The 16,831-nt window shown below is 33.8% G+C and overlaps 1 protein-coding gene across 2 annotated transcripts in view; it reads left to right on the top strand.

Moving 5' to 3' along the window:
- The window catches only part of LOC113497237 (polypeptide N-acetylgalactosaminyltransferase 2), a 103,329-nt gene extending 87,740 nt beyond the window's left edge, over positions 1 to 15,589 (top strand). For both annotated transcript variants that reach the window (XM_026876699.1, XM_026876698.1), the window contains 5 exons: positions 11,275 to 11,388; positions 11,811 to 11,989; positions 12,871 to 13,077; positions 13,628 to 13,800; positions 14,008 to 15,589. In XM_026876699.1, the coding sequence (XP_026732500.1) occupies positions 11,275 to 11,388; positions 11,811 to 11,989; positions 12,871 to 13,077; positions 13,628 to 13,800; positions 14,008 to 14,282 (948 nt within the window). In that variant the 3' untranslated portion in view covers positions 14,283 to 15,589. The remainder of the gene's footprint in view (positions 1 to 11,274; positions 11,389 to 11,810; positions 11,990 to 12,870; positions 13,078 to 13,627; positions 13,801 to 14,007) is intronic.
- The last annotated feature ends 1,242 nt before the right edge of the window (positions 15,590 to 16,831 follow it).

Here is a 16,831-nt window from a genome sequence, read left to right as displayed (position 1 = left end):
ACCTTCATACAACTTTTGTAGAGCATCTGTGAACATAGGCGAAATGAATTTAGACCAAGGCCTTGATGTGTGAATCTATAAATTTTGACATTTAAACTTCAAGCAAATCCAAGTTGAGCAGGCAAAATCTATGATTTTAAAACGGAACTATAAATTAACTCTAGCTACAAAATTGTATCTTACACATTTAAGTACCGTCTGTGTTTCTCAAAATTACATTGCTATAAAGCTACGGATACGGTATTCAACAAGTATAAAAATTTTATGAAACAAAATAAATCAATGGAAGATATCTTGATAAATTGATACATGATTTATTTTTAATATCTACATACCAATATTCAAATACACATTTTTTTGAAAACTTAGATGTTTGTTTGCAGTTATTCGGTATTAATCAGTAATTAAGTTAAACAGTAGGAAGCCAATGTGAAGTTACAGCTAATATACCAATTTGTATGTAACTAAATCGGTTGACTAGTTTCTCCGTGGATGCGTGACTTACAAACTGATAGAATGACAAATTGACGTGGTATTTCATATATTGGCATAATAACAATATCTTTATTCAAATCTTAAAACTTTGAGAAACAGTGCTATAGCAGCAAACGATCAAATCATCTCACGAATCACTTTTATATCATCTCGAATGAATCTGTAAGTGGATTCGAAACGGAGCAAAATGTCAAGACATGTTGAAACAGCGCTAATCTATTTTATGCAATACTCAAACTATATAGTAATTGTATAAAGTATTGCAAGATTGCCTTTATGTATCGTGTTTTGTGAATTAAGGTTTTTAGAAAGGACTGCCTTAGAACGAATGCTGTGAAACGGACTCCCAGTTTTATGAAGCTGCGTTTGCATAAGAAATTTGTTTTTAAGAATTAATAGTATCGTTAAGTATTAGACATTTTGGTTCTTAATAATCTCATGTCTCGTACTTATTGATTCAAAGGTATATTCTCACGTATTTATCGGGATCTCCCAATTAGTTTCGGACCGAATCGTAGTACGACGATAGACGAAAGTTGAACTCAGCAAAACTTATGATCTGGCCTTATTTTAGAGAAATCGAACTAGCTAATTTAAAAGACTTTGATCTAATTTGAAATCCATACATAAAAAAATGACTAGAAAAGTCGCTACCGAATATGTATTCCCTATACTTTCCAGTCTGGTTTGGTGTTCTGTTATAATTTGTTCTAGACCTATTCATCATACCTCAAAAATTATTGCCTTCCACTTTATTTGGAGTTAGTATTTATCCACTTCCGAAAAACTGATAAAATAGTGCCGGTTATCCGTCGCTTGCTACAGCCATATAAGCAACATGCGATGCCCCAGAAATATCATCTAACATATTAAACAAATAAAATATATGTGACCCACGTTAAACGTCTCGGCGAGCGGCGCGCGGCGCTCGACTTGTAATGTCAAGGCTTGGCGCAGACGTGATGGTATTTCTTGGATGCGCTACAGTACGGGAGTGGAATTAGACAGTTTGTATTTTTACTAGATATCAAGTTTTGTAATTTGAAAAACATATGTATGTAGCGGTTAAAGTTTCAATTATAGAGTTGACACTTGCACATTAAATACGGAATAAGTAAACATAAATATTAACAAAATTCAATTGGTAGGAGTATTTCACGGTCTGAATTGCTTGAATTGAATTCTTAACTGCTTCCTTCAATGTAAAATTTTCTTTAAAAAAGTGGGATAAGGGCAGGGGAATGATCATGATGATGATGAAACTCCTTAAAATCAACACAAACTATTGCAAATCTAAAATCATAACAACAATTTGGTCTATTCAACCGTGCAATAAGAATGAAAAAGACTGTCGTTTTAGTAACAGCCTTTTTAGAGAGACCCGTTTTAAAGAAAAAAAAATTACTTAGTTCTTTTAGTTCGCCTTTAAGTAATGTTCTTGCGAGTGTGGAAAAGATGTGCCACACTGCGGCCTATATTGTACTATCTCGCTACCACAACAATAACAATATTATTTTAAGACAGTTTAAGACTTGGTGGTAGACCCCCAGAATCTGCAATAACACGGATGCCATAGAAACCTTGGTAGACATGCAAAAACACATTTTAATAATTCCCACCTAAATTATGTGGAGGGAAAAAATCATAAATCCTTGCTCTGCCGATTCCGGTGGAACAATTTCAACGTATTTTATTTCCCCCAAGTAGTGTTATTTATGTCGCGAATCACCAAAGAGTTTTTAGTTGAATAGTAAGACGTCAATATTTCTATTAACAGTTTAAGTTCAGTTTAATAATAACGTTATTAACTGTCTATCGCTATTTTGATTCTAAAGTGAAAGAAATAATATATATATTTAATATTTTAATATTTAATATTAGGCTTAATATTTGAACAACTACTTTTACAAATACTTTGAACACATTTAAGTTTGTGTTTATTAGAAGAATTTGATAAGGATCCTGATTAAAGGAAAAAAATAATTATCCAACTTTTTCCTAAATATTTCCGTAATTAGAAATATTAATTCTAATAAAGGCATAAACTATTCTACGAACGCGCTTATTTTTGAAGGCCAGACTATACTGACGTAGAAATGACGTCACTACATACTTTGATCGTCAATCCATGACGGTGCGATTCCTTTAACTTCGATATATCGATGTATTCCAAAAGTTTCACTTTCAGTAAACACCGAAAAAGTAATTTATCCGCATCATAATATATAGGCGTTAAAATAAATGATGACTTCTTTGAAATAAGTAAGTACATTGCCAAATTACATTTGAACTTTAAAATACAAAGTAAATTGTTGGGTGGTCTTCTCAAAAAAGCGTGTCGACTAAAATGGTTACCAATTTATGACAGCTGTATAATACCATTACAACTTAATGCGACTGTGGAGGTGAGAAGGCGCTATACAGGACGCGTAGTGTCATCTCACTTTCACGGGTAATTTAAGAGATCGTATGAAGCGCCAAACATCGTAATAAGTGTATTCTTTGAAAGTCACCTTGCGTTTGTTATGTAACATGTCTAATTTGAAACGGTTCTCAAGTGCAATTTATTATTTCTTTATAAAGATGTGACAATGTAACTTAAAACCAAGTTTTGACGTTTTACGTCAGATGTTTTTTTTATCTAGATTTGGTTTGCCCTGAAAAAAGCGCGGCCATTTGAATTAAAGAAAAAACTAATAGAATTATTCCATTAGTGTTCCATTTTCAAATGTAATTCAGCAATTTAGCTGTCAGTAAGTGATATTAAAAGTCATAAATATTTAGTAAAGCATTTTTCTTCATTTTTCCGTTGCAGTTTACGAAGGTTGCTTGATAAGAACAATCATTACAAAAGTAGAACAAGAGAATACCTACTTTTTAGGTGCAACGGATTTGTATAATCCCTGCAAATTGTATGGAAAATGACGTCAAGCGAACGTCACAGTTACCATTGAAAACAGCTTTCAATAGAAAATGTTCTGTTAATTTACGTCATTGGAATGTCGCCGAAGTTTTTTAGCATTTGCAGTGTCTTTAACATGTGTATCAATGTAAAGATCTGAAGAAAATGTATGACTCTAAAAGGTAGAAAATAAAAATTTCTTTTTAAAGCCCAAACTTACTGTTGCATGAATAGTTAAAAATTTTACGACTGACCTAGTTTTATTCCTTCATATTCCATTAAAATACGGCGGAAATGTTAAAAGTTGAACAAACCATGATATAGCTGGAACCAGTTTCGTTTTAAAGGAAAATAATGTGTACTTGTACTATGTACTCGTTACGAGGACTTTTGGTTAAAGGAACGAGACGGCGCAATACGCTGGAAATAGCGGTGTCTCTTTTTTACAACAGCAAAGCCCTGCTTGAAAAGCTCGTAGTACAGGCTTTGTTATTTTTACACTGAATGGCTGAAAGTTTAATATGGACTGTGTACACGCCAGTATTTATTCTAAAACAGTTTTACTTTGCCAGTGAATTAAAACCTTGAACGAAACGAACTCGGAAAGAAAAAATGTTTTTAACCCAAACTAGAAACGAAAAGAAAACATTTAAAAGGTAAAAACTTACATTCTGTGGTTTTGGTTACTGATATCTTAAAAAAGTTACACGATCCTTTTTGGAAAAAATATCAAAAAATACGAAAGGATTTATTTTGGAATAAATGTTACTGGCAAATGCACAGGACATTACTTTAAGTTATCAAAGAAGTTTGAAATGCATTACGAAACACACGTTAAGTATGCGTGCATAATATCACTCAATGTTTTTTTAAGGAGGTGTTAATGAATCTCAACCTATGACTCAAAATGCTAACGACCATAACCTTGTGTTGACCTTTGTCACACCGCGCGGTGACTAAATGAATGAAAATGACAAAAAGCTGAATAGTTCAAGTGACATTTAAAAAATGAACGTGCTAGCGAAGGCACGGTTGTGTTGTTCGATTTTTGAATTATGACACATTCTGCAACCGGTTTGCTAGTTTAAAGACTAGGTATTCTATTTATTTTAATCTTAATTAGAATTTAGAATAATTACTAACGTTTAACATTTGTTTTATAATTTTAGTATTTATGTTTATTTCTTTTATTGATAGTTTTGTTATAACTATTTCTTTTCAAGTCTTTATTGTTAAAAAAAAAAAAACAATAAAAACATATAAGACTTCTTGCTATTCTTTTTTCACCAATTAAAACGGTTTACAATAAGACAAATGCAAAATTATCTACTTGTACTTTCGAGTAACTTCTTCATAAGCAACGTGGCACGTAAAACCGTTATTCGTTTTATTGGAAGGCCTACCTATTAGTGGCCTAACTACTCAACAAATCTCTCGCCATCCGAGCGCATTAATGAGAGACCACTGCTTCACTAATATTGCAAATCACGTTTATTGCTAACATTACATAAAGCCCGCCTAAATTGGGCTATAAGAGGACGATTGGAATAATGAGGCTATTCCGTGGCTATCCATAGACTATAGAACGCGTAGATGTCGTAATGCATTAATAGGCGCCAATAATGTAACAAGCTTGTATAGTCTGTGGTTACCTAACCTCCATTTAGATTGGTCATACAATAACTGTTAAATGCTAGTAGTAATATTTTATTTTAAATGTAAAGTATTAAAATTTGACACGTTGCATTTATTATTAAAAAAATCATACATATGACATTGAAAGTTATAAAATAGTTATTAAAAATAAAATGACTATTTTTTTGCCATCAGCTGACAAACAGGAAGGCAGGCAGAAAAATAAATAAAAAATAATTTAGATTTTCTTTTTGGAAAATATCTACTAAATTCAAAGCTTCGTCTTATTGTCAGACAGTAACAGGCTATTCTTCACACTACTGAGTTAATCTCCGAAAAGTGATAATTATTTAATAATAAGCTCATAAAATGTTTAGTACCTACGACAGCAACAACACCTTCAAATAATTATATGTATTCATGTCAAATCATCAATAAAACGAAGTACGGTAATATTGTGTTGATGTGCATTAAGTTAATTCCGTTACCGGTTGTACATCCGCCTACGAATTACTCGATTTTAGATATCCTTAAAGTCAGTTTTAAAAAGGATTAATTAATAATGCACTTGAGTTCACTATTCTACAAGGAGTAATAGAAGAGCAATCACACGTGTAACATATTTCAATTTATGTATGTAGCTACATGATAGTGATTAATAAGGTTGTATTTTCTCCTTGTTACCTAATTGTAGTTAAAACACCTAATTAATATAAATATATACTTAAACTATTACTATCGTTTCAGCATTTACTATCTGAAACTACAAGATGACCGCTAATTAAAAAGAGTAAATAACACTAAAACACGACGCGTCAAATGTTTTAATAATCATTGCTAATTACATAATTTACTAAAACCAGCACAACACTACTGTGTTCAAAATAACAACTATAAGTGCCTACTTATAGATACCTTATGTAACGTCACACCATACACAAAATTATTCGCGAGGTTACCTAATTTTACCTAATTTTGACTAGTTCTCAGTCTTTAAGCTGTTTGTAAATTACTGTATTTGTTTATAATGATGTGCGGTTTATTAAGATGCTTTTTGCTACATGCTAATTTGAGTTTAAATGCCAGTTGCATGTATTAAAATTGCATGTTGTTATAATTGACATACGCATAAACTAACGAAAGACCTATGTTGTGTTTTGGGTCAACTTAACTCACGTGCTACCAATTGACTGCTGAACACAGGCCTCTTCCCGTGAAGGGAAGAATTGATCACTGCGCAGATATCAGATCCCAATATTTGAAATGCAGTTGTTCCCATAATAATTCAAATAAATATAACTTGGAAAATATTACTTTGGTACTTTGACTGCGTTGGAATCCAACCTGGACTTCGTGCATAATTATAATTCCAACACTTCATTGTCTAGATATTAAATTAAATTTTAATCTTGAAGGGTAAATAATATCACTGAACACCTATGACAGTAGTTACGCCTTAGTTTGTTCATTGTCTTCACGTAAATCATATCCTAAACTACTCCAAAGCTACAATGCTTACAAAATAGAGGACAGTTAGTAATATATTAAAAAAAAAACACTTCTTCGCTTTAAAAGCCTTACAAATGTCTTTAAACACTTAAAAAGAAAAGTGTGCAGAACAACAATACGTCTAATTATTTAACATCATGGACAGTTGAACAAAAAAAGCACTTCACTTGACACGTGCCTAAAGGCACAAGCCATCATTTATCATTACTCGCTTTAAAAAACAAATGAGTGTACAGTCAGACGATCAAACAACATTTAACCTTCGTAGTTTTCTCCATGTTGCAAAACTGAGTAAATTACTTTTCAACCAGTATTTCAATTTATCCGATATTTTTAATTATTTTAAAGTAACAAAAGCTTTTTTTGCCTCACATCTGCAAACTTAGACGTTGTTCGTCATAATTTCTACATTTAAATCAATAAATTTACCTAATATAACATTACGAAAATCCAATAATATAAAATCAAACACTATTGCTTTCGTTGCTAACGGTACCTGAGCATTAATCACTGTATAGACTCGGACACGGTAGTATAATAAGATAAAACAAACACGGCTGAGTTGCAAAATGTGTAACGTTGGAAAGTAACTTCACGTAATGTTACAGATACCGATGCAGTGATTGTGTGGTACAAGGGACAAACGAAAGCGATTAAATAAATGAATATATTTTTTTGTATGACACCTGTCTTTTAATAGGGAATAAAAAGAAAGTACTCTTGCAAAGCTGAATAGGTAAATACCACGGGTATATACATATCACAAGACCAAAGTGGGGACCCAAAAGTTGTTTATATACTTAACTTCATATTATCATCACGAATGTGTGTGACTATAAGATGTTGGTTTATGATTTTTAAAAACAATTGTAATAGGCGGCGTTCTTGGTGCGATAAATTACATTCGCACAACTGACACCGCGGTCAAAATCTATTGTAACAAAATCTTGACGTCTGTCATCCCACTTATTTCCGTGTTCATGATCGTAGTAGGCCATCTTCGATAACATCGCGTGAGTAAAGCCGTGTAAATATTTAATTATAGATAATTTGTCTCACTTTACTTTTTACACGTTCCGACAATTATTTAATTACTCGCCTGTTAAATAATGATTATTTAGCTATTTTTGTTCATGCAGACATAGTTTACAGGTATTTAATCATTTGCTGAATGGAATTAATACTTAACATAGTGGACGATGATGCAAGTAATATTATGCAGATATTTTCTCCTTGTGTCGCGAGATTCACAAACATTCAAGTCACAGGTACTAAAACACCCAGACTGAAGCGCATTCAGATCCGCGCCTAAGACACGTCGCACACAGACTGGGGCGTGTTGTCTTTCGGTCTTTCGGTCTATACTTAACATAAAAGTAATACCTTATTACGCATTAGGTATATACATCTTCAAATAGGTTCATTAAATAAAAAATTTAACACAACCAAATGGTGATGATGCAAAGCGTCTGTTTAGTTCCAGGCCTAGATATGATTAATGTGCATTACGGGTACGATGGCTCTGACATACGCAATGCGATTATAAAATACTCTAAATAAAAAAGAATAATAAAGAAAATCAGCCCCGCTATCACCTACAGCTTGTACCAGTTCAATTGCTCAAGCGTGGTGAACGGAAGATAGTGCAGTGCGTTGTGCAACGCTGATCATCGGGATCCCTTCACCCCGGCCGCTCCTGGCGGACCACGTAACTTGGCAACATATTTACATTGATTTATCGACACTACAATCCTATTACATCGTAAAATGTACTTATAATATGTGTTTTGTTGGAAATGATTAGTTGTAAAGACTTGTTGCGATGTAATGCATACTTAAAGTTACTTGTTGTCTTAAATTACTGAAGAAATTGAAGAAATGAATATTTAAGTTTGACAGATTGGTTAAAAAACACATTAATAAAGTTATAGTTCAATAGGACAATAGTGAAACGACGTGACCGTATAAATAAATTTAATTTTTTTCTGTTATTTTCAAAAAGCTGTATCACAACTTTGGCCGCAACTTACCTACCGTACAAGCAAAAAGAATCCACTTATTTTCAGAGCCCTTTGTGAGTCCTAGTTTTTTTGCCACAAAATATTACCGCTCTCAAAAACTGTAAATTATTACAATGCCATGCACACACCGCCAAATACTTTTTAGAAGAGAATTTCTTTTGTGCTTTTTACAGAGATTCGTGCCACAAATTTAAACGGTTGCATTGGACCAGTTTGGAACGAAAAATCCTGATACAAGACATGTTTAACAGTGTTTCTTAGTACGCACGTACGTGATGTTTTTGAGTCAAACATCAAAATCATACAAAAAGTTTACTTTGGCTTTAAAGTTATTATCAAGATTTATTCTGCGTAAAGACAATTACTGAAAATTCTAAAATTCTTTAGTACGGGCCGACCCTATTCTTGTAGAAAGCTACGCACGTAGTTCAATCAATCGGACCATTAATTAAAAAGGTGAAAACCTTGGCAGTACACTTGGCATTGGACGAAAGAATAATACTTCTGCAACACCAAGGCTTTTAAACTTACGTGACGTCATATAACCTGAATCTACTCAAGTTATGTCAATGTCACAACGCCCACTTTTTGTTAAAGATTTACCGATAGGTACGTCGGTATTTTTTAACACAAAAACGAAGGATTTTGGAGACTTTTAAGACACTGATTTCTCTTAATAAGACTGCACCTGAACTTATTTTTTCAGTTGCTTTCCTATATTTGTACCTTATTCAAAGCATATACCTCTTTTGTGTGGAATCTGTTTCAAAATGCAAAAAGATGGGATGACAAGGGCAAGAGTGCAAGCTTATCCTCCGAGACTATTATGTTTTTTTAAAACCAACTAAAATTTTACCTCTATAAGTACCATTTGCTTATTTACTTTTCTATGCTTGTTGAACCGTCATTGAGAAAGAGTTTACAACAAAAAGTTTTCTTTAAATCGTAGAAATTTTTAACAAGGGTCCTTTTATTGACCACTGTATTGAAAAGGGTTCCTGGTTGAGTTGTTGTTGAAACTTTTAATCAGTTATTTTTTATGGTTATTTATAAAATAGGTTTTATTCAAAATAAGTATTTATACATTTACATCTTTTGTTCAGTATTTTTTTCTTCTCCCGACGTTATGTATGTTTTCTTATTTCATGAGGGCTATTCTTAACGTTGCGAGAGATCTCGTTTCGAACACCGTACCTTTTATAATCACTATTTTTTGGTCATAATTTCGTTTTTTTTTTGACCTAAGGAAACTGTCTCTGTATAATTGGCTTCTTTAGTTATGTTTCTCATTTGATATTTAGCAAAAATACAGTACTTTCAGACACTGTCTGGCTCGACTTAAGACGATTTCTTGAAAGTCATAGTGAATGTTATTGGCCTTTAGAACCAGCCTGAAAGTTTGACTGTAACAAGCCTCACGAATATCGGTCACGGCAAAACGTACTTAAATGTACCTGGGTTAACAAACCTAGGTTATGTGACGCCATCTATAAAATATAAAATCAATAACTTGGGATAAGTGTCAAAGTTGTAAAGAGTAAAGAAATTTCGATCGTAGGTGTAGGTGAGTGTGCTAAATAATGAAAAAACCCTTGGAGGTTCTTTAAAACTATGATATTTTTTACCTCATACACACAGTATTTGGCATCATATTATAATTATGTTTATTAACGTATCCCTAATAAATAAAACGCTTTCATAACATACTCGAACGCACCATTTTCAATTCCATTTTATTTCAGAATTATTTTGATGACTACTTAAAACGACACCGCATGGTCGCAATTTACGTAAATACATATGGCCAGCATTCAGTTTCACGTGACCACAAATCATTAAGTTTTATGGATAATCTAGCTTTTGCTCGCGGTTGCGTCCACCTGAATATCGATTACAGCTGCTAAATAATTACCCTCCTTTAGCGCTGTCGGATAAAGCCTGTGTTAGTCCAAGATGTCAGAGCCATAACTTACTTCATCGAAATTGGTTCTAACGCATGAGTGTACAAACCTAACCACAAACTTTTATGTTTATTATATAAGTATGATAGTTTAACATTACTTTGTAATAAGCGTTGGTAACATAATATTACAAATAGGCACTAAAATGTATCACTGATCACTGTAATACGCAATAGCCCATGTTGATGACAACTATTATTATGATAGGTGTCATGTAGCGTAACGTAAATATGTTTCACATTTACAAATCTGCGGTAAATTCAGCGTGACATTATTTAGTTATAATTTATGATTTCCTGGCAATGTATGCTGGTGTAACATCGATAGGTTTTGCTTAAAATGTCAAAGGTACAAAGTCTGCGATATTTTTTTGAATTAAGTCTTAATACAGTACTTCTAAAGCAATGAGAATTAATTCTTGAGGTTATAAAATGATGTAACGGTTTACTCACGAGTATTTATCGGGGTAGCCCGACTAGTTCTAAGACTAATTCTTGAGGGTTGATAAAGATACTTCACAGTAGTGTGTTAACAACATTGGCGACTAACTTGCGCAATGTTAATAAAATTTCTATAATATTCGTAAAAAATGTGGTGATCCAGGACACAAAAACACCATTATCATTATCAACCCATATTCTTCCCCTGCTGGACATAGGCCTCCCCAATCGAGATTTATCTTCGGCTGCTCACAACAAAACTATCTTCCCCCTTTATTAGTTAAGTCACCACTTTATTTTTTGTCCCACAGGACCCAACCCGCGTGGTATGTCCCGTGATCGACGTGATCAGCATGGACACATTCCAGTACATTGGTGCGTCGGCGGACCTGCGCGGCGGCTTCGATTGGAACCTAGTGTTCAAGGTAACCCACTCACTGGACAACTGTCGCTTTTAGTAGTCGTGCTATATAGGTAGTATAGGTACCAATGGAATGTGTAGGTTCTGAATGATTGATTGGTAATTTGTTTTTACTGTTGTTACTAACTGCATGTCGTTTTTGTTTGGTTCTAAGATGTAATTTGTTATAAAGGTCTGAATAGTTTTAGGAGCTTAAAATTTTAGTCAAAGTTTAAAGCAAGAAACTGCACGGATTTTGTCCTTATCTACACCATGGTTAAGTGTGCGATACGTAAACTGAAACAAGGACAAACATTATGCATGATCCATAAATGCAAACGTTTGAATATCTCTGAGACATCAGCTCTCCAGGATTAAAACCCTTAGTTCGAAATGTTAAGACTTAAAATTACTAAGAAATATTCAATAATAACTTCGATTTTCTAGTGGGAATACCTGTCGCACGCGGAACGCAGCGCGCGTTTGAGCGACCCCACCCAAGTGATCAGAACGCCGATGATCGCTGGTGGCCTGTTCAGCATGGATCGCCAGTACTTTGCCACGCTCGGCAAGTACGACATGAAGATGGATGTCTGGGGAGGAGAGAACCTCGAGATATCGTTTAGGTGAGGTTTATAGACCCTTATAGACATGGGTACCTGATTAATTTTGAACTTGGTTGGGGATTGTCCGGATCTATGTGGGCAACTACTCCGAAATTCGGGAATGAGTCGAATGGCCAAAATAATTTTCCTCTGAATTTAAGATAAACTTGGTAATAAAGGAATAGACATTGGGACATGATGACAACAAGAGTCAAATTTATTTTATTAACATAAACACAACTGTGTCCTCATCCTTTTAGAAAAAATGCACAATGTTGACTAAATCAAATTTTGTAAACTAAAACAATGAAACAAATAGATTTAGTTTGAAAAGATCCCAGATAACGTAGATGCGCATTGAGCTCTAAACAATGTACTCATTGTTTTAATTATCTATTGCGTAGTTTGAAACAACTGCCTAGACTTGTGTTAGTTAGACAATGATCTAATTATAGCCATATTATTGTTAGCCAACAAAGAAACGAGTTTTAAACCTATCAATTGAACATATAATTTTGACTGCACGGATACCCCAGTGCTTAAGGTCACCACGCCAAACTCACTGTGCGTGGCGAGCCACTGGTTCGATCCCCGTGTAAGACATCAGTTTTTGTTATCCACGAATGCTTGCTTATACTGTATCTGGGTGTCTTTGCTCATGTTACTTGAATGTTTGTGAGACCACCGCGACACAAGGATCAAAACATAATACCGCAGGAGTAGTTATGAAACAAGAAAAAAGAGAATCTTTGCGCACTGTTAAGTTGGCCTGAAACAAAAAAAGATCTATATTTTTGGCACAATACAAGCTTAATTTATCAAAAACCACACGACAAATATCGCCTCACCTACCTCAGGTACAAAATAGCCATAAAACTTAAGTACCCCTAAATATATTCCAGGGTCTGGCAATGCGGTGGCTCTTTGGAAATAGTTCCATGCTCGCGTGTCGGCCACGTTTTCCGTAAGCGTCACCCCTACACCTTCCCCGGCGGCTCTGGAGCCGTCTTCGCGAGGAACACCAGGAGAGCCGCTGAAGTCTGGATGGATGACTACAAGGAACTCTACTATCGGTCACAGCCGTTAGCCAAACAGGTGGACTTCGGAGAGTAAGTTTATTTTTTATTCTTTGAAGAAGTGATGTTGAGATGATAAATGCATGATAGCGATGAATAAAACCTAAATACACGGGCTCAAATAACTAGAATGTTGATTACTTGTTACACATAATAATTTTGCATTACAACAAAACTTGACTGTCTGAATATTTAAAACTTCGAACCATTATCTGAATACTTTACTATCAAAAATGTTCAAATATAAGGACTCATCTAGAGTTGCTGTATTGCCGAAAAAGGCAAAAATAAAGAAATTTGTAAACACATTTATTACTACGTCATAAACACACAGATCATTAAGGCTGACTATTTGTCAGTAAATCCGTGTATGGGCCTAAATAGAAAATATGACATTTAAAACACGCAATCCTGTGCTTACGATGTCTGCTTGGAAAGCTTCACGAAACAACCATCATCATTATATTGTTTACAACATGCTTACTTCCTATTTCGAATTTCATTAATTTAGACCCACTTTCATAACTAAATTATTTCTTTTTTCTTATTTGTAATTTGACTCTTGGTATTTTTTGTATCTTAGCATATCGGAGCGAGTAACTCTTCGCCACAAGCTGCACTGCAAGCCGTTCCGTTGGTATTTGGAACACGTTTACCCGGAGCTGCAAGTGCCAGCCTTGACTGAACCGTCCCATGTCATCAAGCAAGGAGTCCGGTGTCTGGACACTATGGGGCATCTTGTAGGTGGACCTTTAGGTGCGTGAAAACTTGCATATTTTGTCAATAATCTATAAATATTTTGGAGTAGACAGAATCAGCAAAGTTCACAGTCCATTAATTCCTAAATCGTTTAAAGTAAGATCTTTATTCATAGGAAACCTTTGATTGAAGATCTGAAGTAGACTTTACGTTTTGCTGGTTTTGGTTCCAAATTTTATTAATTATATCAAAATAACATTCCAGGAATGTATCCATGCCACTACACGGGTGGAAACCAAGAGTGGCGTTTCGAGAAAGGCATGATCCGTCACAACCGGCTGTGCGTGTCGGTGTCCCCGGACGACCACATGACGGCGGTGCTGGCGGCGTGCGAGCCGGCCGACCGCGCGCAGCTGTGGCGCCGCGCCGGCGCGCTCGTGCGGCACGACGCGCTCGACGCCTGCCTCGACACCGACAGACCCGCCCTCTACCTGCAGCAGTGCGACGAAGACAAACCCAGCCAACAGTTCGCATTCTAGCAATATAACAGCCATTTGGGAAACACAAACCGTTCTCTTCCATTCAAAGGAAAATACGCTTTCAGCTGAAAGTAAAACAGAGACGAAAACAACAGTTTCTTTAAGGAAGCTCATTGTATTTTAAAGCAGTATTTTATTCCTGGCAGCAATTTACAAACATTCCTTTATTGTAATCGTATACAGTGTATATTGCTTTTAGTTTTTAATTGTATCATGCAGAAATTGTTGGCGGGAATAAAATACGGCGAGGAAGCAAGGTTTGCTTGCGGAGGAGACAGGCGTTAAGTCCTGAAGGAATAATGATAGTGACGTCAACATTATCAGGGATATAGTCACACATAAGACTTGTACACTTCGCTTTACATCACATTATAGCTTGGTACTTATCGCAGTACTCTTTAATTAGAATAAGGCACCAAACTCTTCCTCTCAAACGTAGATGGTGCCAAATTAATTTACCATTTTGTAAATATTATTTTAAGATCTTTTAACATTCCATTTTGAAAGACACTTCATGTGGTGTGTTTTTTCTTCGCTTTTTTTTTGTTATCCTGCGTTTTTTTCCTTATGTTTTGACCCTTAGCGTCTTACGAATGATCTGTAAATTTTGTATTTATTTTTTTACTATCATGTAATTTAATTAATGAGATATTCACTAAAACCTTAGTATAAAGTAGTTACCATTATAATAGTTTAACTCACTATAAGTGCCGGGAATGTGGAATGTGGATATATTTAGGAATAAAAGAATGAAATTGTCGGGTGTTGGAGGTTTCTTCGTAATTAATCATTATAGATTTATATCATCAGAATGTTGAAGTGTAGCTATTCTGTTACAAATCTTCTTTTACGGAATAAAAACTGCTTGGTTACATCTTTTTGTATTATGAATCAAATTTTCTACGCAATACGTTTTACAATATTACTTAAAAACTATGATCTAAGTTAAGCAATATGTAATGTTGGAGTTTTTCATTTAACTAACTTTGTCTTCATTTCATTATGATATCACAATATTATTTAAATAGAACGAAATGTTCTCGCCTTACAGTACAAGCTATGATCACAATTGTTATTTTTAAGTTTATTATAAGCTTGGTTTATGATTTAAGATATGATGGAAGTAGTTGAGGTAAAAAAATAGATTTTATGTGTGTATATTATGTCTTAATTTTAGTTTTTAAGTGAAAATTCGTATTCAAAAGTCAAGGCCTAAATTAATCATCTTTTTATCTCATATCTGTAAATTAAATATTGTTTAATACTCGTTATAATAAGTTAGATATTTTTATTTACAATTGTTAGTTTTTATTTCTCAAAGAAGTATTAATTTATTGTAAATACATTTCGTACTTTTGTATTTTTCTATCTGTTTCGTTTAAATTGTAGAGTGATTATGAAATATTGGTTTACCAAAAATGGGTCGCGAAAGATCGTAAAAAATGTATTTGAAAAGTTACCAACAGATAAAATTCGATGAATACAAGATACTGCCATGATATTATAAAGGGGGGACTAAATAAATGATAAATTGGCCCAATGAATTAAATAGATATTAATATAGTAAACTATGCTCAATATTAATCTGAAACTAAATCATCGCTTGACGAATTTGATGATTACAGACAATATCATAGATACTGAAAGTTATAAAGATACTGAAAAAATAAACTGTATAAGTTTTATTACTTGTCTTTGATTTGAAATAGTCACGTTTATCATGAATTGAATCTCTATATTATTATGGATATTTTTTCTCATAATTTGATAAAAACCTTTTCTGTATCAATAACTATTATATAAAATATAAATAATCGTAAATTAAGCGAACTACTTTCTTATGAAATATAAAGAAAATTGATTCAATATATAATCTGGACAGCTTTTTCTAATTATATTCATTATAGATTTAATAATAAATTATAGATAATTGCACGTGTTAATGGATATGCGTTCATTGCCGATACAAACATTCCCAATTAATGTTAGTTAGATGAACACGAGTTATGTAAATAAATAAATACCTATTGATATGACTAGCGTACTTTGTACTTATGACAAAAATATGACTTACAGTAACTAAACAGCTGTTTTAAACATTAAACGGTCAAAAGTTGAACCACCTCCGAATAGTTTCGGACTCAACTAGAGTTCAAAACTAGTCGGGAATCTCAGAAATCTATCCGAAAATTTACCCGTTTAATGCTTATGACAGTTAATATTTCTCACCAAACTTATAATAAAAAATAACTATAGAATCGAAATATACGATTTATACGTCATCGAGTGCACGATAGCACCTAGAGCACAATAAGTAGGGGGTAATAGGAAGTTCGGAACTTTATGGAAATTATTATTTTTGTTAAGCGGCAAATTGACTGCCCTAGTCAAATTTTGTTGATGTTTTTTTTACGTTCACCGATAAATGATGCGTGATTTTATTTTAGTGAGAAATCCATTTGGTAAATAAAATACGTTTGAAGGACAAGACTCGTTTTATTTTTTGTTAGAATCCAAAAATCTTAATAGCTGTAAGGAACTGCAAATAA

Source organism: Trichoplusia ni, chromosome 9 (assembly GCF_003590095.1).
Source record: "Trichoplusia ni isolate ovarian cell line Hi5 chromosome 9, tn1, whole genome shotgun sequence".
NCBI classification, from domain to species: Eukaryota; Metazoa; Arthropoda; class Insecta; order Lepidoptera; family Noctuidae; genus Trichoplusia; species Trichoplusia ni.
Note: the sequence above shows the minus strand (reverse complement) of the source record. Positions and strands in the feature narration are given on the sequence as shown.